This window comes from Silene latifolia, chromosome 11 (assembly GCF_048544455.1).
Source record: "Silene latifolia isolate original U9 population chromosome 11, ASM4854445v1, whole genome shotgun sequence".
In the NCBI taxonomy this organism is placed as follows: Eukaryota; Viridiplantae; Streptophyta; class Magnoliopsida; order Caryophyllales; family Caryophyllaceae; genus Silene; species Silene latifolia.
In genome coordinates, this window is record NC_133536.1 from 165,690,575 (window position 1) to 165,711,129 (window position 20,555).

Consider the following 20,555-nt stretch of genomic DNA (forward strand, 5'->3'; position numbering starts at 1 on the left):
CAAGCACTATTTTAGGAAATATGTTTTAGGCGGGAAAAGTTGGAGTTTCGTCTATTCATTTAGTAAATAGGGATGTACAAATATGATTATTTTTAATTTTTAAGTATGAGTGAGAAATGTCAATAAATAAGGATTTTAAATTACCAAGTATTCCGTAAGTTAGAAAATGGCAGCAATATGGAATTTCAAGAATTGCTTTGTTTTCAGAGGACACTAAGGAGTTACATGGGACAACAATTCGATCGTCTTCCCTTGTTCATGCACAATCGACAGCATTACTTCTAGCTTTGCAATGGGCTTTAACACACAACTTTGCAGAAGCCATCTTTCTCACTCCCTCTCAAGAACTTGTCCGAGCTCTTAGTGTTAACGCCAAAATTCCGGTTCACATTTGCAATACCATAGATAAAATTAAGAAATATAGTTATAGGTTTACTAAGTGCCGTTTTCAATTTTGCAATAGTAGCGAAGTTAGGATTGCTCTTGAGTTGCTACTACTTATGCAATGTGTAGTTCTAATAACATGATACTCTTGTAGTTTTCTTATACATTTATATATAAATCGCTTTATTGTTGTCAAAAAAAAAAAAATTGGTAATAATTTTTAATTTAAAAATGATTAAACTTGAAAAATTAGGAATGGATAATATAAGAGCACTGAGCAAGGGAACATTAAACTGAAGTTAATTTCTGTTTTGCAACTTTTGCGATCAGATCTCTCTGTCTTTCATCTCTCTTTACATTTATTCCTCAGAATTCCTCAACATTTTGCATCCACAAATTCCAAATCCCCAAATTGTCCTTCCTGCTTCCTCTTATTTTCACTCGATCCCTCTTATCTAGGGTTTCCCCTCTATTCAATTTCCCCCTTTTTGATTAAATTTACAATCTAGGGTTTTGACGGTCCAATTAAACCAAATTTGTGGGGGGGGTTTGTATGAGGATTTGGTGTTGTCTTCCATGCTTCGGCGAATTCGACAGCGGAACTGACAACAACAACAACAACAACAACAACAACATGGAAGGTGATAAAGATGCCGAAAATGTCGATAATTGTGACAATAATCGTCAAGATCAGGAATTTGGGGATGAAATTGGAGGGCGTAATGATGACGAAGAGGATAAATTAGGGTTTTCATTGGGATTAAATGGTAGTAGTTTAAGCAATAATAATAATGGAAGTTCGAAGCGAGATCTTAAGGGTGTGGTGGTGGGGAGAGAGACGAGTGTTGATGAGATGTTGGAGCTGTCCATGGGTGGGAGTAGCAGCCGCATTTTGCCCAGTTGCGACGCCGAAATCGGTCGCAATGTGGGGCCCGTGTTAGGTAGCAATTTAGTTGAGTCTTTTGTTGGGGAAGCAGCGTCCTTTGAGGAGGATGTTCTTCATTCGGATTCCCAACCTAAGCGTGCCAAACTCGAATCGAGTTTGCAGTATGATCTCTTTCCTATTTTTTCTTTTGTTTTTGTTTTTGTTTTTGTTTTTAGTGAGCTTGCTGTACACTTTCAAGGGTCGGAAAAATTACTTTTAAGCCTGAAATTTGGAAAACAAAATCTTTTTCTTTAATTTGAAATTAAGCTTAAATCGTTCATAAATTGATACACAGAGGGAGTTGAAACTGTACAAGGTTCAATTGATAATCTCTTTGAAAATTTACAGTGTCTTATGTGGTTGCTGTTAGAGCATTTCTCTTTTGAATTTGATCTCCGATACGACTGTTCAATCAGGGGATCGATAGACCGTAAAAGATTAAAACCTGTGGGGAATGGGGTGGAGAAATTTACCTAGGATTCTAGCTAAAAAAACAAAATAAAATAGATGATGAAGGAGAAGGATAAATGGAGTGATGGTCTCAGTGTCTTCATTCAATAAATTCTGGGTAATGCAGTAGTTCGAGGGAGCCTGACTTATATAGGAAATGAAGAGAAAACAAGAATAAAGAAAATTACGAAAGTACCCTTCCACTTATATTCGATGTGATTCAATCTCATTGCCAAGTTTCTGTTGTGAGTAAATGGTCGACTGTTTGTGAGGTGGCGAACTTTATGAGATATAGTGATGGCAGTTAATAGTTATTCGAACTTATCAGATTGTTTTCCACGGGCTTGAAAATATTTAGATGATGTCAATGTTTTATGAACACAAAACATGAAAGACTAAAGAATGCAAAAGTTGATATTCCTTCATATTTTTGTAATATAGTGCATTTCTTCTAGTGACAGGAAATTTGTATGTTTGATCATGTTGTCACTATCTCTTGTGCGTCTAGGTTTCGTTAGAGTCCAATTGTTTGTGCTGGTGTTTTTGAACGATTCATATTTAGGACTTTTTAACGTTGGTTATCTTTTCGCTAGAGCCGACAAACATTGACACGAATGAAATCAGATACGAATAGGACAGAAAGTGATTAAAACTTTATAGCCTATTTAAGTGATAGGGTCAACAATGAACTTGACAAGAAATTTATAAGGGTTGGGTTAGGTAGAGGATTGAGGTATCATAACAGGAACAGCCCATTTATTTAATTATGTTTTACTTTGGGTTGGGTTGATCGGATAACCAACCTAACCTAGATAATTTGGTTAATCAGAAGAAATTACCCATTTGATTAGTAAAACATTATTAATTTATCATCCGCTGTTTATAATAAATGTTCGTTTTGATTTTTTTGGTGCTATTTTGAGCTTTGAAAAGTGTTAAAAGGGCAAACAGATTAGTTGGTTTAATAGGTTTAACATAATAGGACTTGGGTGAGCTAAAACTAAGTTGGTTTCAAATAAAATGGGTAGATAGGCTGGTTTGGGTACTGGAGCAAATTAATGGGTGGAGTTCGAGTCATTACACATGACCTATTTTTACGTAATAGGGTCGGGCATGAGTAGGAGGTTGATGACCTGTTTAACAATAACAAAGCCTAACACACGATGATGTGTTTGCCAAGTCTATTTCTGGTGTTGCATTGAACCAAAAGGAATTACAATGTCATTGACACCACCACTGAGTGCAGGATAGAGAGTCTTGGTGTTCGTAGTCTCTAACGTAGGTGGAGACTAGAGATGCCAGCTTAAAGATTTGAGAAGCCTTTTCAAATATTATGGATCTCCAATAGCAGTGATTTTACATTATGCTAGTCATTGATAGGGAGAATGAGTATATTTTTGCGTTTGTGGCGGTATTGTTTATTTATCTCCTGAATCTCGACTGGCTGATTGTTCGCAACTTAGCATTAATCTCGAAATCTCCTTGCCATGTCAACATTGTAATTCCAAAGATTGTCCTGACGGTGGTCGTTGTCTCTGCAGAGAATGTCATTTTTCAACAGCAGGACTACCATCTGCTGATAACAGATTTGATGTAATAAGGAGCTACCGTAGCTCCAATAATAATTTGTCCGTTCATCAAAGTAATAAGATTTGGCACCTTTCCTCTTCAGTAGAGGAAGACGTAAATACTTGTAGCCCTATCAATGTTCAGGATACTATTCAAGGCGACGTTGATTCTTCAAGCATAGATGGCACGGAGATTCAGATGGATCTTTCAGATGATTTGTTGCATATGGTAACATCATTCATCTGCGTGACCCCATTTTTGCTAGTAATATTTGGTATATAAAAGAAGAATTATATAATTTAAACTTGGTATCTGAAATAATTTTACTCACCTGTTAGCTATTATTGAAGCCCTTGGCCTTAAAGTTATATTATGGCTTCTAGTCTCTAGTCGAAGATCTGGTAGAAAGTTTTTGCCAGCCTCTTGAGAGGGGCTGGTAACAGTATAACTTATGTATGTTCTTACCATGCTTTCAGATCGGTTAGTAACTATACTTCTCTTTTTTTTTTTCCTTGTCAGGTATTCTCTTTCCTAGGCCATGGAGACCTTTGCCGAGCTGCAATGGTCTGCAAGCAATGGCGAGTTGCAAGTGCTCGTGAAGAATTTTGGCGATCTTTGGATTTTGAAAATCGAAACATATCTGTAGAACAATGTGAGTTATTTTTCCAGCGGCATAAACATATCTTCCTAGATTGATATAATGTAGAATATACTTCGTATTTGTTTATGCATGTAATTTGTACTATAGGTTTATTTGTCTTTGTGTTGACTTAATACAGCCTGCTATTAATGTGTGATAAGTAGTCGTAGTACTTTGCCCTGGCCTCCGTACATGTCTAAATTTTTGTGTGCTTGTAAATGGTTGCTGAAAAGACATTAAAAGACCACTCTTTCCTCACAATGTTGAATTCGATGCGATTTTATGGTAGAAGATGCACAAAACATGATCTTAGTTATACACAAATTCAAGCGAATCGATTTCCGAATTCAAGCGAGTCGATTCGCGAATTCAAGCAAATCAATACACAAATGAATTGCGAACTAATACATACAGATTGATTCACGGTTCACAGCCTGTTGAGCCTCCTTGGTAACTCTGCCGTGTATATCTATTTGACTCTGTGCTTGCGAATGAAAAGTTTCAAAGGGGATTTTGGATGGCCTTCAAATTTTGTGGATTGCATGCTTAATGTTTATCCTTTCTCCTCTTTTGTTTAGATTGAAGGGATTAATTTTGTACTGTCCTGTGAGAACATGTAAGATGTGTATTTTTAGCCTTTTAGGTTTTGTGAAAAAGATTGGTGTCGGAGCTGATGGATAGTAGTGTTAGCAATCCTTTGTCGAATAACTGTCAGCTCATCCGTTCTTCGTTTGGTCATTGGGGTACAACTTTGAGAGTTTGAGGATGTAAAGGTCTGTTGCTAAGGTCAATTTGAACTATTACAACTCATTCGTTGAATTAAAAATGAGAAATCACTCCATAACTTTCCTCCATGAAAGCTAACAGGTGGGTCATGTTTGAAGAACATCTATTTAGGGTGATTTTTGTGCGGCGGGTCCAATGGTTGTTGATAAAGGTTTTCATGGATTGTTTCATAGATAAGATTCGACGTGAAGCATGTTAGATGATCGCTTGGTCTTCTAGACATTACAAGATACTCGTTGTTCAATACATTGTGAAGATGTCGTACCTTGACAATAACATAGAAACATGGGTTCCTTGGTTTGATTGTTATTTTGCCTATGTTGTCATGAATGTAAAGGGTGCATGAAGAGGGTTGTGCTTCTTGCTGCTCATCCTCTCGGTTGGATGATTTAGCCAAGTATGCTAACAATAAGCTTGTCGGCTTTAGACATTGTTGTGACTCTTGTGAGGTAGACCTGAGGGATCTGACCAAAGTAAGAAATACTGTTGTGGGCTGCTAGTTATTTTTGATGTCAAATGATAACATTATGACGATGGGGTCTAAGGAGAAAATTCTTTTCTGCAACTTGGCATGACATGACACTTGGACTATTTTTTTTCGGCAAATCATTTTTTTCACTGAAGTAGAATTGTAAAATCTGGTGTCCATATTCAGTAGCCTGATTCAGGTGATACTGTTATTGTTACCTTCCTCTTATGGCGTAGCTTTCTAAAGAACTCCTTTTCATGTAACTCCATGGGGAGAATCGACAATCATTTTTGGCTAAGATTACCAATAGCGATGCGGTCCGATTGCACCCAGACGGATATAGATTCGACTTGGGATAAAGTGGAAAATATCATAAGGGAAGTGACAAAAGACGTTTCTAGGAGAGTCTAAAGGGAATATGACATGGACTAAGGACACATCTTGGTGGAATGATGATGTGAGGCAAGCGATAAAGAAAAAACGTGATTGCTATAAAGGTTTAGGGAAGTGCATGAGCACGAAGAACTATTAGAAGTGCAAAGAGGCTATAAGAGCAACTAAGAAGGGAGTGCGTGATGCAATGTCAAAAATCATTCAACAATATACGCAAGATTTGATACGAAAGAAAGGGAAAGAGATATATATAAACTTGCGCGTATAAGGAAAGAAAGACGAGAGAAATCGGGAGAGTTAAATGTGTGAAGGATAGTGATAAAAAAGTTCTGGATGAAGGTCATACTTTGATACTTTAATCAATGGCCAATAAGGACAAGAGATTGGCAATGTATACATCCCTTAGACTATGGTTAATGGTTAATCGAGAATTTATTCATATGATTCAAAAGAGTGAAGGTTTCCTTTTCTTCAACCAATTAGGCCGTGAATTTATTATGAGTTGGTTGGACAAAGATGGATTGAAAGTGAGATAGATTCATTTGGTTGAAGTAGTATAGGACCTTCGATTGACCATGGGGCGTATAGCGTATTCTACCCTTTAAAGTAAAATTCTATTGTAGTGTAACGTAAAAGCTCCTCATCCATGTCTTTTTTTTTTGGTTCGGAAGTTCGAGAATGTTGTCTGTGGATGGTATGCCTATTGAAGTTTGGAGGTGTCTGAGGGAACGAGGAGTTAAATGGGTAACCATGCTATTTGACAAGATTTGGAGAAACAATAAGATGCCGTCAGCGTGGAGGAAAAGTACCTTTATTCCTTTGTATAAGATCAAAGGTGATGTTCAAGATTGCTCAGATTGCTCCCCAATTGTAGAGGAATTATGCTAATGGGTCATAGGATGAAATTATGGGAACGAGTGATTGAGCAAAGGTTAAGGAAATGTGTAGACATATCGGATAACCAATTTGGATTTATGCCGCGGAGATCAACTATGGAAGCAATTCATCTTATTATGAGACAAATGATGGAGCTTTATCGAGGTAGGAAAAATCGAAAAAAGACTTTGCATATAGTTTTTATTGATTTAGAGAAGACATAATTGGGTACCGAGAGAAGTAATTTGGTGGACTTTAGCGAAGAAAGGATTATCACAAAACTACAGTGATTTAATAAAAGACATGTATGAAGGAGCTTCAACTAGTGTAAAACCAATGTTCGGAGGGCAATAGAGTTTCTTATTATGATTGCGGTGCATAAGGTTCGACATGAGAGCCTTCAAGGGCAATAGAGTTTCTTATTTTGGTACTAAGGCTCTTATGTTGTTGTTGTATAGCTCATACTAGCAAGTGGTCCATAGAGTTAAACCAATCAACGTTGATTCTGTGCAATTTTTACTGATTTTATTAAAAAGCATGTAGAGTTATAGAACATGCGTGTGGAGTTAGACGGAGATGTGGCTCACAGAATTAAAGCGGGATGGTTGAAATGGAAGAGTGCTTCAGGGGTTTCTGTGCGATTAAGATATGCCCCAAAGATTAAAGGGAAAATTTTATCGCACGGCAATTAGGCCTGCCCTACTTTACGGCTCCGAGTGGCTGTGAAGCATTGTCACATTCAAAAGATGAGTGTGGCGGAGATGCGCATGTTGAGGTGGATGTGCGGACATACAAGGAAAGATCGGTTAAGGAATGAGGTTTTTAGTGTTTGATACACGTGGATTTTTAGTGTTTGATGTTTTTTGACAGATTTAGTGTTTTTTTATTTAATTTAAAGAAATTAAATTATTTATTTTTCTCTCCTTTATTACACTTTCACCAACTACTTTCTTATAGATTTTACCTGGTTCATTCCGGATCCTTAATTCTATTTCGGTTTTTAAAAATCGTTTTAATCTTTTCTCTCGATTTAAATTTTAAGTTTTTATAAAAGAAACACGGAATTCGATTTTAAAACCCCTAAGTTTACCTTGACTTTCCATTACATTTTCGTTCTTCCTTTTTGTTTTTCATCTTCCCTTTTTTATTCGCATTTTGAGGCGTGCGTTCGCCATGGACGGTTCGAAAGGATGATACCCCAAATCATTTTGGGATTAAGGCTCTGATGTTGTTGTTGTTGTAGAGTTATAGAACATGCGGCACTTTGGTTGCATTTTTGTGTCAATGGATTTAGTTTACAGAGTATGCCTTAAAGGTCGAGTCAGACACTAACCAAAAACCTTGAAGGAGTTTTTATTACGCATTGTGAATAAGGCACAATTAGGCTGTCTGTCTTGAACTCTGCTTTTTTCATCAACTCATTGTCTCCAAAGTTGACGTGCCCTTGTTTGGTCTACTCTTGAGTCTTGGCACATGCATTCATGTTTGGGTTTGGTTTGTGCATTTACAGTGGAAGATATCTGTCATCGATATCCAAGGGCTACGGAAGTGAATCTTTGTGGTAATCCTGATATGAACATGCTTGCAATGGGAGCAATATCTTTGTTGAGGTATATAATTATAAGTAACTCTTATTCAGGCCGGTTCAGTAGTTCCTTTTCATGCTGCTGACTAGTTTATATCTGTAGAAATCTCGAGGCTTTGGCAATAGGTAAAGGACAACTTGGTGAAGCATTTTTTCATGCTTTGTCTGATTGCCCCTTGTTGAGGAAGCTGGTTGTACGTGATGCTGCTCTTGGAAATGGTGTACAAGAGATATCGATTAACCATGATAGGCTTCGGCATCTTCAAGTTACAAAATGTAGAGTACTGCGGGTGTCTGTAAGGTGTGCATATTTTGTAAAATTCATGACTGAAAATTGTTTTTTTTCCCCATTCAATTAAATGGATTCTCTAGCTTATTTGCTGGCTGAAAACTGGATATGATGCAGGTGCCCGCAGCTTGATACTTTGTCTTTGAAACGTAGTAACATGGCACACGTGGTGCTTAACTGCCCTTTGTTGCATAAACTGAATATCGGCTCCTGCCACAAGCTTCCTGATACCGCAATCCGCTCTGCAGTGATATCTTGCCCCCTTCTGGAGTATCTGGACATGTCAAACTGTTCATGCGTTAGTGATGAAACACTTCGTGAGATATCTTCAGCTTGCGGAAATCTTCGTAAACTCAATGCTTCTTATTGTCCTAACATTTCTCTTGAGGTTAAGTTCCTGAAGCCTGCTGATCTACCTGTGTTGATAATTAAGTACATTAACTTACGTGTCTCTGACGCATTTCTTCTTCTGATTTATAATTGTTGTAAATGTAGTCTGTAAGAATGCCATTGCTTGCTGTTCTGAGGCTTGAGAGCTGCGAGGGCATAACTTCTGCGTCAATGACCGCTATAGCTTTCAGTAATATGCTGGAGGTCGTATTTTTTTTTTAATTTTTTTTTAATTTTGAGTAAAGTGGCATCTGTATTTAATTTTTAATTCAAATTTTTTTTTAACATACTTTCTCTACAGGTGTTAGAGCTTGATAATTGCAACCTACTGATGTCAGTTTCTCTAGAGCTTCCTCACCTGAGGAATCTAAGGCTGGTGCATTGTCGCAAGTACATCCTGTTTGAACTAATTTAAATTTGCTCAATTTATCACATGATTCATTGCCACTGATCCACGTAGAATAACACGACTTGCCTTCCATTGTTGCAGATTTGTGGACTTAGATCTACGGTGTCCCATGTTGTCATCTTTGACTGTTTCCAACTGTCCTGCGCTTCACAGCATCAGCATAACTTCTAATGCCTTGAAAGTAGTCGTCCAAATCCCAAAAAATATTTTTCGATTTTAGATCCAATAATTTGGAGCTTAAATGGGTCACTGTTTGTTTCTTTCAGAAACTAGCACTGCATAAGCAAGAAAGCTTGAACTCTCTGTCACTGCAATGCCAATATCTTGAAGAAGTGGATCTTGCAGACTGCGAGGCTTTGACAGATACTGTATGTGGTGTCTTCAGTGATGGAGGTGGATGTCCAATGCTGAAATCGCTTGTTCTTGATAATTGTGAGGTTTGTGCTATGGATTCTCTCTCGACTAAAATTTATATATATCTACTTCACTGTGTAGAATATATCTTTGAGATTCTAAAGTTTGCGTATAATAGATTAAATTTATAAAATGTAGTGTTTTCAATATAATTTTCACTTGCATTGAAATTACTGGGAAAACCATTGTATAATGAGGAAAAGAGCGCAAGACATGTGTATACGAAGATCTCTAAAGTTGATTCTGTTGACTTCTTGTTTAATTATTATAAGTCATTCACAGACCTTATGACTGGTAGTTGTTGAACTTAACCCATTACGTAGTAACATATAATCATTAGGATAAAAAAGGGAAACAGAAGACCATGTAATGATGTTAAGGTTGTGTTTTAAGGGTTTAAGGTTCATTCATTTCTCTTTAATATGCAATCACTTTGTGCTGTTTATGTGATTTTCATTGACAATAATCCTACTGAAGTAAATGGGCATCTGGAATTATTCGTGGTCATAAAATTGTTCAACGTCTCTGAAATTGTCTGATTCCTGATGTAATCAACAGAACTACTATTTCAAGAGTTCTATGTTAATGACTGTGTCTCCAACTAATTGCCATCCTTAACCTTCATTTTTCCCAGAGTCTAACAACTGTGGGACTACATAGTACTTCGCTTGCCTGCCTTTCACTGGCAGGGTGTCGAGCTATCACATCCCTGGATCTGACATGTCCATATCTTGAGCAAGTTCGTCTAGATGGTTGTGATCATCTCGAAAGAGCGTCATTTCTCCCAGTAAGCTGTTATTGCCTTACCATTATATTTTCATGATCTGCGTTGACTCTTGTATGTTTTCAAATGAATTGTCTACCCTTGAGGATTTGAACAAGAACTTCATGATTAAGAAGTTATGCTTGTATTCGGTTAGGCAGCTAGTTGCCTAGCTCCTACTTTTTTCTATATATTTGGCTTTTACTTTATTGCTTTATTTATGTCTGGTATAAACATATGAATTGGTGTCAATTGCAAAAAAATGTTTTAAATTGGAAATTTATTTCTTAGAAGTCCGAGGTTTCGTAGCTTGAAATTACATTTAAATTTCCCTGTCTTTAGCTTTGTATTCCTAGGGTTTATTAATTAACAAAAGCTATTGCAGGTTGGTCTTCTATCACTTAACCTTGGCATATGCCCAAAGCTGATTTCTCTCCACATAGAAGCACCGTGTATGGTGGGCCTTGAGTTGAAAGGGTGTGGAGTATTATCTGAAGTCTCTATTGATTGCCCCTTATTAACATCCCTAGATGCCTCCTTTTGCAGGTAATGCAAGCGAGTATACATACTTTTATAATAAAAGCGTGTTTCTTCAATAATCTGTTATCTGTCAAAGGAGCTCATCTCACTTTAACACATATTTTGTTTATGCAGCCAACTAGAAGATGGTTGCTTGTCTGCGACTGCTACTTCATGTCTTCTCATTGAGAAGTTGATTTTGATGTCTTGTCCCTCAATTGGTTCAGATGGGTTGTCTACTTTGTGTTTGCTTAAAAATCTCACATATCTTGATTTGTCCTACACTTTCCTGATGGATTTGGAAGCTGTTTTCAAGTCCTGTTTGTCGCTTACGGTAACTTTTCCATGCTTAAACTTTATCGTTCTGCTGCCCTTTTATGAAGATAGTCAATTTACGTATGAAGTTGCCTTCTGTTGCTTGTATCGTGTTGGTAATGTCTGTTACATGACGAAAGAGACCTGAACCGGAATAAACCTTGTGAAAATACCCAGACTGATATCCAATTCTAAGTCCGTAAATGATATATATAGAATATAACCTGATACCCGAATTGACCAAAAAAATTTTCATTATAAAAGTGACTGGCAACCTTAAACGACTTGAATTCACGTGAATAAAAAAATGACTTTAAATTCCAATATCTTGAATAAAAGTAGTAATAGAGAAATACATGATGTATAGATAATTGGTAGAAATGTTCCCTCAACTAAATTGTTGGCGTTAATGTCTAACTTCTAATATAACTTTAACTTATGCTTGGACCAAGATTAACCTGAACCCAAATTCGACCAATCAAATCAAATACTTACCAGACATGATGTAGCTCGACTTGGAAATACCTAAATGGAATTAAACGCAAAAGAAATGGGCAAATATAGTATGTACCCGAATACCTTTCCCAAAATATCCTCAGCGAAATGTGAACAGTTATACTCTATCGAACCTGTTCAGAAACTACCCGATCAAAACCTGTTGCGAAACTAACCGATCTAGTAGACCTGTCTACCCGTTCTTTAGTTAACTGACATGCACATTGCCCCAATGTCCATTAGATCATTGTCAATGCATAATTAATGTCCCCTTTTCTTGATGCCGTGGGAAACTAAGCACTTTGGTGCTTTAAATTACAGTTGAGTTTTAAGCTCTATGTCATTTAGAGCAACGTTTTATATGGTAGAAACCTTCATGTTAAAGACAGTGGAGCAATCCCTCGAGGTCGTTAGAGCTAATCGGCAGCGCCTTCAATTTCTAAGCAGGTGAAGACTCTGAAAGGTTGAGCGTACCTGAATTACTGCTGTCCAACATGTGACTGACATGTTGAGCTGAATGTTATCCTAGTATTCTAGTAGACTCCCTCTGTCCCTTGGCATATCCATTTAGTAAGATCCTTACATAAAGAGAACTTGTCAGGTAACAATGGGTCTGCCGAACCCTGAAGAGCCTTTTGGCTTTTTCCCCTCTTAGAGTCTATATAGATTGTTGTTTGTCGTATGTGTAAGGATAAATAATTTAAGACTTGTATTTTATGTGTCCTCATTTTGCACGAAGTTATTTTTTAGGATTTGGGTTGGGGATTCATCTTTGTGGAGCAGTCTTAATTCGCTTGAACTTTCACGCTTTTGGTACCTTTGTCTTGTTTGTGACATGCTTACGTTTAATCCATGTTATGACGCTTCAATATAAGTGACTTTTTCTTTACTCTTACTTAGTTATTGATTTCCCTGTTTATCGTGTGGCCTAGGTATTGAAGCTTCAAGCGTGCAAGTATCTTCATGATTCCTCGTTGGAGGCACTCCATAAAGAGGGTGCTCTTCCTGCACTTCGCGAGTTGGACCTGTCTTACGGGACATTATGTCAAACTGCCATTGAAGAGCTGTTAGCGTATTGCACGCATTTGACTCATATAAGTCTGAATGGTTGCATCAATATGCATGACCTTGATTGGGGTTTGATGGCTCCGTCAAGCTTTCAGGCTTGTGATGTTGCGTCAAAGCCTGTTGAGCTACCTCATCGCTTGCTTCAAAATTTAAATTGTGTCGGTTGTCCTAATATAAAAAGGGTTTTCATACCCTCTACAGCCCAATGTATGTATCTGTCGTCACTGAACCTCTCTCTGTCGGTACATCTGAAGGAGGTCGACATTGCTTGTTCTAATCTGTGCTTCCTTAATTTAAGGTGAGATCTGTTATTATTTCATAATCATATGTACTTGTGCATCTTCTGCTGTACTCATGTGCCCTTTTTTTTGCAGTAATTGTTCCTCACTTGATTCTTTGAGGTTAGAGTGTCCAAAGCTAACCAGTGTATTCCTCCAGGTAAATTTTGAACATTTTGTTTGTTCGGATTACTTCTAGAGTTCTAGGGTTCCTGTTGTTCCAAAGCAAGTTTATCCACAACACGCATATATCTGTTCTGCTCTTTGTATGTGCCTGCTTTTTGGGTTGTGTAGAGATCATCGAAGCTTTTGGTTTACTGTTTACGTGACATTGTTACTTTGTTTAGTAATTTGTTGGCTGTTGACACTTTTTTCTTAATGTCTGTTGCTTTTGTGGTATTTAGTCTTGCAATATTGATGAGGAGACCGTGGAATCAGCAATATCGGGATGCAGCATGTTGGAAACACTAGATGTCCGCTTCTGCCCCAAGGTAAGCACTAAACTACAGCGCTTCTTTTATTGTAAGTGGTAGTCAATCAATGTAAAATTCGTTTGTACAAAATTTCACTGTGGTCATTGGGATTTAGCCTCTTTGTCTTCCAACACAAGGGTAAGGTCAAGGCTTCATAGATCCAACCTCCGTTACCTCGCTATAGGCAGGAACTTTTAAGGCAATGGGATTGGCAGACCTGAGAAATGGAGGTCATTCAGGTTGGCTTTTGTAAGGGAATTTGAGATTCATGCAGTCATTACGGTCACGTGACGATTTGGATCAGGTTATTGTGTCTAAGGCTAGTTACGTCTATTAAGGCTTTATCAGTTTTATGTACATAGGTTTCTGTTAATTTCAAAATACTCATTTAGGTCAATTCAGAGTGGGTCATTTCAGGTCGGCTGTCTAGGGTTATCATGGATGAGGCCAATATTGGGCCCAATATGTTTTAGCCGATTAGTACGGGAATAATGCCACTAATAAAAGCGACAATGTCACGAAGTTAATAGCGGGCGAATGGTATATATATTCTTTTTGTTATCATATATCTATCTTGGCACAAAGCAAGACCCTCCCCCCCCCCCCCCTCCCCCAAAAAAAAAGTTTATGAGTTCAGTTAGCTCACTATGAGTCATTGTTGTGAAACAAATGCATCTCCCTCTGGTAATTAAATGCTTAATCATGGTTTATGTGAGATGATCTTTATCAATTGAGTTTTTACCACCTGCAACTTGGCTATAATGGTTTGTGATTTGTCATCTGTATTTCTCTTTTTTTTAATGCCAGATATCCTCAGGAAACATGAGTAGATTACGAGTCATACATCCGAACTTAAAACGGATCTTCTGCAGCCGATCTCCATGCTGATTTATGTATTTGTGTGTTTCATGGAGCACATTGTCTGATCTTTATCTTGTGTTCATGTGTGTTGTCCTAGTGGTTTTTAGAGGATGACCCCTTGTAATTTGATTGGGCTTTTATTAATGAATGAGCTTCTGTAAAATGCTCTTCCTTTTCTCGGAATATGCACAATAAGATTGTCTCTCTTAAAACGGTTGTAATATTGTGTTTGAATATTTCTCAGTGGGAGTTGGCCTTGTTTGGCAAGGCTTCAGTAGATGGTAAAGAGGTAAGCGTGGTTGTACAAATTTGTTGTAATATTCATTTGAAAATACAATAAAAACCGTATTTTTGTTGCTCCTTCAAAAAGTAACAAATAATTGCAAGGGAATTGTGTGTGAGTAATATTTTGAAATTGTTCTATACATCCAGCAAACCCCAACCAACGGAAAAATAAGGGTATTGATTTATTTTTTAAGTATGCAATTTCCCTTTTTACCCACATATTGGTCGCGATTCTCCCATAAACAAAATGTCTAAAACATGATTAGTACTATATAATATAAGTGAAACCTCACACGTAAACAGATGGAAGGATTAATGAAACAATGAATTAAATGAAAAATTCTTGTCAACGGTAATCCTCACACCTAAGCTCTTACAATATTCCATTTGGTGTAGGGGTAAGGAGGTGAATTTTTCTGAATCCAGACCCTGGTTTATACTGCAGTGTCGTGTACCAATTTGGACGACAGTTATACGAATGTAAAATTATAGTGAGAATCTTATAATTTGCACGATACTAACAAAATTATGAATATTTAGTCAAATAGCAAATCATGACTACAACTGTAAAGTGAAAAGTTAAAAAATGGAGACAACTTTATTTTTTTCTTTATAATTTATATGCAGTGCCAAATACTAAAAGCCAGCATTTAAACAATGCCATATTTTTATCACAAATTCTTATTTGTGACGGAGATATCCGTCACAAATAAGAGACGGGCCAAATATATACCATATTGCATGAAATGGTAGCCGGGTCCACCAGACTAGTGGGGAACATGTATGCTGCAGCATTGTTTAATGTGACGGTACCTTTGCTATATTATAATGGCTAACTTGTACTTCACCATTAATTTATTGTCAATTATTTAGCATACACTCTCTCTAGCATTTAATACTCCATATTTCTTCTGCAATTCTATTATTCTATCTCATCATCATTACTACTTCCTTCCATCTGCATAAGCATGCTTAACCAATTTCCATTCAATTCCTCTCTATTTTCTACCATTATCACGTTAAAATCTCATAAAAACTGCAATTTTAACATTCTAAAAATTTATTTCAAACAAAAATGGCGGATGGTGGCATAGTTGATGATGCCCTAACTGATCAAATGATGGAGGAAGTTGATGGTGCCCTAACTGATCAAAATGTCAATGATGTCATAATTCATCAAGTTTTGATGGAAAACACAATGAGTAAAGGTATGTATTTTTAGGGTATCATTATTATTATTACTATTACCATCTTAACACAAATCAAATAATAAAATTTATCTTGTTAATGAGTGAATTTGTGATATTTTATTGTCATCTCATTGTTATCTTCAAGGTTGTTAATGGAGTATGAAGTTTGATCATATTTTCTTCAATATTGGTGTATATGTTTTTCAGTATAGTATACATGCTTGAATATAAGTCTGCGTGTGTTAATGTTTATATTTTTGGTGACAATGTCACCCTGTCAACTATGTTAGTTAGAGATTTTGCAAAAATATTAATGTCCCTACTTTTAGTGCTAATGTCACCATGTCAACTACAACACAACATATCATTAAAAGACACATGTTGTTGTATATCTAATTGATGTTTACACTTTTCGTCCTAATGTCACCCTGTTAAGTGCAGTACAACATATAATTAAAAGACACGTGTTGTTGTATATCTAATTAATGTGTCTATTTTTGGTGCTAATGTGACCCTGTCCAATACAGTAGCACGGATTATTAAAAGGCACATGTTGTATATCTAAATTATGTTTACACTTTTCGTCTTAATGTCACCCTGTCAACTAGAGTACGTCAGATAATGTAAATGCACATGTTGTTGTATATCTCATAAATGTTTATACTTCTAGGGCTAATGTCACCCTGTTAATTTATGTAGGTCTTGATTATTCGAAGTCACTATTGAAAATGGAATCAGAAACATAGGAACTTATTTACAAGTTGTATGTGAGATTGCATTCTATGCTAATGTATTTAAATATTTTTATGCTAATGTATTCAAATATTTTGTGGTGACAATGTCTACTATTGTCTACAGATATGTCAATCAAGGACACTCAAAGATGAAGTATTGTTGGAGAATAGTTTCACGTATATAGGAGAGTCTTTATATAATTCTATCATTTCAGGAAATGCATATTAGTACTATATATGAATATGTAGTCGTATATTTTAAAAATGTTTATAGTTTTCTTCATTTTGTCACCTTGTCAACCTGCGCAAGTACTGATTATTATAGACCTTGGGAGATGGTAACATATTGATCAATTAAGTAAACATGATACGTTCCAATTTCTTATTTATTTATTTTTATCAAAGTCCAAGATTGTTCCCATTTTTAGTTGTTATGAAATTTTGATTAAATAACCGAAGACAATGTCATCATATCGAGTCCACTTGTTTATATATTAAAGTACTTTGTAATCAACTTTAGAGATCTTACAGACCTTAGGAGATGGTAACATATTGATCAATTAAGTAAACATATAACAGACTGAAATATATTCCAATTTCCTAAATATGTGTGACCATATTTAGTTGGGTGTACTCTATTTACCCTATCACGTATTAGTTGACTGAAAATGATGACTTATACTCTCAAATGGTTACATAATAAAATTTAGGTAATCATGTTATAAAATTTAGGTAATCATGTTACACCATTTTGATTCATATATGGCATGATCATGAGATTCTACATTGTTCGATACAAACAACTATCATCCCATTTCCCCGCCCACATTTCTTCAGCGCTTCTTGACGTTACCACCTCCCTTTGCGGCTTCACAAATTCTTATTTGTGACGGAGATATCCGTCACAAATAAGAGACGGGCCAAATATATACCATATTGCATGAAATGGTTGATTTTTAGTAAAAATTTAAACAATGTTTGCTTAATGTTTTAGTTTGATTGAATGTTTACTTAATATGTTACCAGTTTTGTTGAGTATGTTATCATTTAGTAATCTCGCTTATTGTAAGAAACACTCACAAGCAATTTGTTAGCATATTGAAGAAAAGTGCAAACATTAAAGAGCAAGATGGAAACAATTTGAAAAATGGGAAGTTATATAGCGAATTAATGTGACTATTATTACGCAATTTGTTAGCATATTCTAAATGGTAACATAACAGATAAACATGTCTTCATGTTTTCTTAATAGTCATATCTAATTGTTCACATTAAAAAGCAATATGGAAACAATTGACATTCTAGCTTAATATGTTGTTAACATGATTAGATCAATAAGTCATGTTGCCAATATTGAAAAATATGTGACCATATTCAGATTAATAACATAATTGAACAAATTATAAACAATTGTTTGTCAATATGTGAATATTTAAGTTTAATATGCCCAATATGTAATTAAATCAATTTGTATTTCTTATGGCATTGAACTTTACGAGTCATGTTGCCACTATTGAAAATTATGTTACCATATACAAGTTGGTAACATAATTGTAAAAACAGTAAACAATTAACATTCTTGCTTGGAACGCCAATATCATGATAGATCAATAAGTCATGTTGCCATTATTGAAAAATATGCGACCATATTCATATTGGTAACATAATTGAACAAACTATAAACAATGGTGTGTCATTATGTGAACATTTAAGTTTAATATGCCCAATATGCCCAAAATACGGTGATCCATTCATGGCCCATACAAAACATGCGTAACATAAATTCCACATAGCATGTCTTAAATAAGGCCATAAACGATGGCCAAAGCGAGTCATAAGTTTTACAAACAACTTAGCGGAACGACAAATAATGTCCAAATAAGGCTATAAACAACATCCAAATCAACGCCATACAACATGTCCAAAATAAAACCCCTCCCCAACACGGGTCTATTGCTTCTTTCCAGTGGCTTTTTTCGCCCTGCTGCTAGTGGAAGTCTGGCTCACCTTTTGACTTGGAACGCCAATATCTTCAAGCCCAGGGGAAAACGACGGTGGCCGCACCATTTCAACTTCGACTAACACACTTCTCCCCGAGAGCATTCCAAGCTGCTACGAACTTTGGATTCTTTAACCTCCTTCTCATCATCTAACAATACCAAAATGATAAACAAATTTAACACCAAAACTGTAAACAATTTAGATTAGTTTGTGACCATTACAATTATATATGTATTAATTTGAAAATAGTTACAAATAACACATGTTCAAATACATAACAAGTACCTGTTTTAACGAGCAATGTTACCTACCTACATTTTTAACAAAAAATTCACGACATATTAAGTTATGAGACATACAAAAACTGATACTACTTTAAGTCAGATTGTGACCATTACAAATATACACATTGAAATCTACAAATAATTCATGCCCAAATACATAAGAAACACTATTTTAGCAAACAATTTTACCAATCTACATTTTAAACAAAACCCTGAACATATTAAATTATGAAAAGTAATACAACATTCAAAACTGAAATGGTTACAAATAATACATGCCCAAATACATATGAAACACCTATCAATATATATATATATATATATCAATAAGCGAGGTTACTAAATGATAACATACTCAACAAAACTGGTAACATATTAAGTAAACATTCAATCAAACTAAAACATTAAGCAAACATTGTTTAAATTTTTACTAAAAATCAAAAAATAAATAAATAAAATATAACATAATTTTAAAAAATGAGAATAACCATACACAAATAAAAATATTGTAAAAAAATGAACAAATAAACTCCACAAAATTTGCATGTGTCGATTATTAAACCCATACTATACCTACATTTTTAACAAAAATTCACGACATATTAAGTTATGAGACATACAGAAACTGATACTACTTTAAGTCAGATTGTGACCATTACAAATATACACATTGAAATCTACAAATAATTCATGCCCAAATACATAAGAAACACTATTTTAGCAAACAATTTTACCAATCTACATTTTAAACAAAACCCTGAACATATTAAATTATGAAAAGTAATACAACATTCAAAACTGAAATGGTTACAAATAATACATGCCCAAATACATATGAAACACCTATCAATATATATATATATATATATATATATATATATATATATATATCAATAAGCGAGATTACTAAATGATAACATACTCAACAAAACTGGTAACATATTAAGTAAACATTCAATCAAACTAAAACATTAAGCAAACATTGTTTAAATTTTTACTAAAAATCAAGAAATAAATAAAAAAATATAACATAATTTTAAAAAAATGAGAATAACCATATACAAATAAAAATATTGTAAAAAAATGAACAAATAAACTCCACAAAATTTGCATGTGTCGATTATTAAACCCATACTATTTTAATAAATAAAAAAACATATCATTACCTTCTCCTGCATCATCCACCTTTGGACCTCTAGTAGTTTTCTTATTTGGCCCCCTTCTTGCTGATTGTTTCGTTGTCATGATAATGATTTTGGTTGATTTGTGGGTATTTTTTGTGGTTATGTTATGAGAATATGAAGAGAGAGGATTAAGAGAGAAGAAAGAAAGTTGGGACGATGAATGAAGAGGAGTAAATGTGGAAATAATAATGAATATGGTTGGTTTTCAAAATGAAAAGTGGACGGGTTTTTTTGCATTGGGAAGGATGCATTAATTAATAATTTCTCTCAATCTCTCTTTTCCTTCCCCATGCAAAACGCTGACACAGCCCCACATCACCTCACAACCCGTTTCCACTAAAACACTACTATTCGCCCCGTCTCTTGCTTGTGACGGATAACCCGTCACAAGCAAGACTTATTGATTATTGTGATTTGGCAAAGAAACATACTAATAATTGGGTGTGAGAAAGCTGATAATTTTATAGAGAAATATACAATAAAAAATCATTTTGTTTTGTCTCCATGATGTTAGCATGATGTTAAT

At 35.4% G+C, this 20,555-nt stretch overlaps 1 protein-coding gene and 2 long non-coding RNA genes across 4 annotated transcripts; 2 read left to right on the forward strand and 1 right to left on the reverse strand.

Moving 5' to 3' along the window:
* The first annotated feature begins 575 nt into the window (after positions 1-575).
* LOC141612049 (F-box/LRR-repeat protein 15-like) lies at positions 576-14,711 on the forward strand. The gene is made up of 17 exons (XM_074430750.1): positions 576-1,431; positions 3,301-3,556; positions 3,848-3,980; positions 8,003-8,102; positions 8,181-8,378; positions 8,484-8,754; positions 8,862-8,960; positions 9,058-9,146; positions 9,247-9,346; positions 9,432-9,602; positions 10,214-10,366; positions 10,728-10,888; positions 10,997-11,195; positions 12,604-13,037; positions 13,114-13,177; positions 13,422-13,508; positions 14,298-14,711. Exons 1-17 carry the CDS (start codon positions 938-940, stop codon positions 14,376-14,378), a joined length of 3,090 nt encoding a protein of 1,029 aa, XP_074286851.1. The 5' UTR covers positions 576-937; the 3' UTR covers positions 14,379-14,711.
* Positions 14,712-15,504: 793 nt separating this feature from the next.
* Positions 15,505-16,919, forward strand: LOC141615189 (uncharacterized). 2 transcript variants are annotated; one of them, XR_012529697.1, is made up of 3 exons: positions 15,505-15,844; positions 16,526-16,593; positions 16,685-16,919. It is a non-coding gene; the product is annotated as an uncharacterized LOC141615189 (long non-coding RNA). The 2 variants fall into 2 exon arrangements; XR_012529696.1 differs by having other exon boundaries at positions 16,526-16,589.
* Positions 16,920-18,099: 1,180 nt separating this feature from the next.
* LOC141615190 (uncharacterized) lies at positions 18,100-20,117 on the reverse strand. Its single transcript, XR_012529698.1, has 2 exons — positions 20,012-20,117; positions 18,100-18,709 (listed from the first exon to the last, which is right to left on the reverse strand). It is a non-coding gene; the product is annotated as an uncharacterized LOC141615190 (long non-coding RNA).
* Between the last annotated feature and the right edge of the window lie 438 nt (positions 20,118-20,555).

Bases quoted from the DNA above. Each gene is read 5' to 3' on its own strand.
- LOC141612049 (XM_074430750.1), top strand. From the start codon at position 938: ATGAGGATTTGGTGTTGTCTTCCATGCTTCGGCGAATTCGACAGCGGA. The intron at 9,603-10,213 runs GTTTGTGCTATG...CATTTTTCCCAG, and splicing joins TTGTTCTTGATAATTGTGAG to AGTCTAACAACTGTGGGACT. The intron at 11,196-12,603 runs GTAACTTTTCCA...CGTGTGGCCTAG, and splicing joins AGTCCTGTTTGTCGCTTACG to GTATTGAAGCTTCAAGCGTG.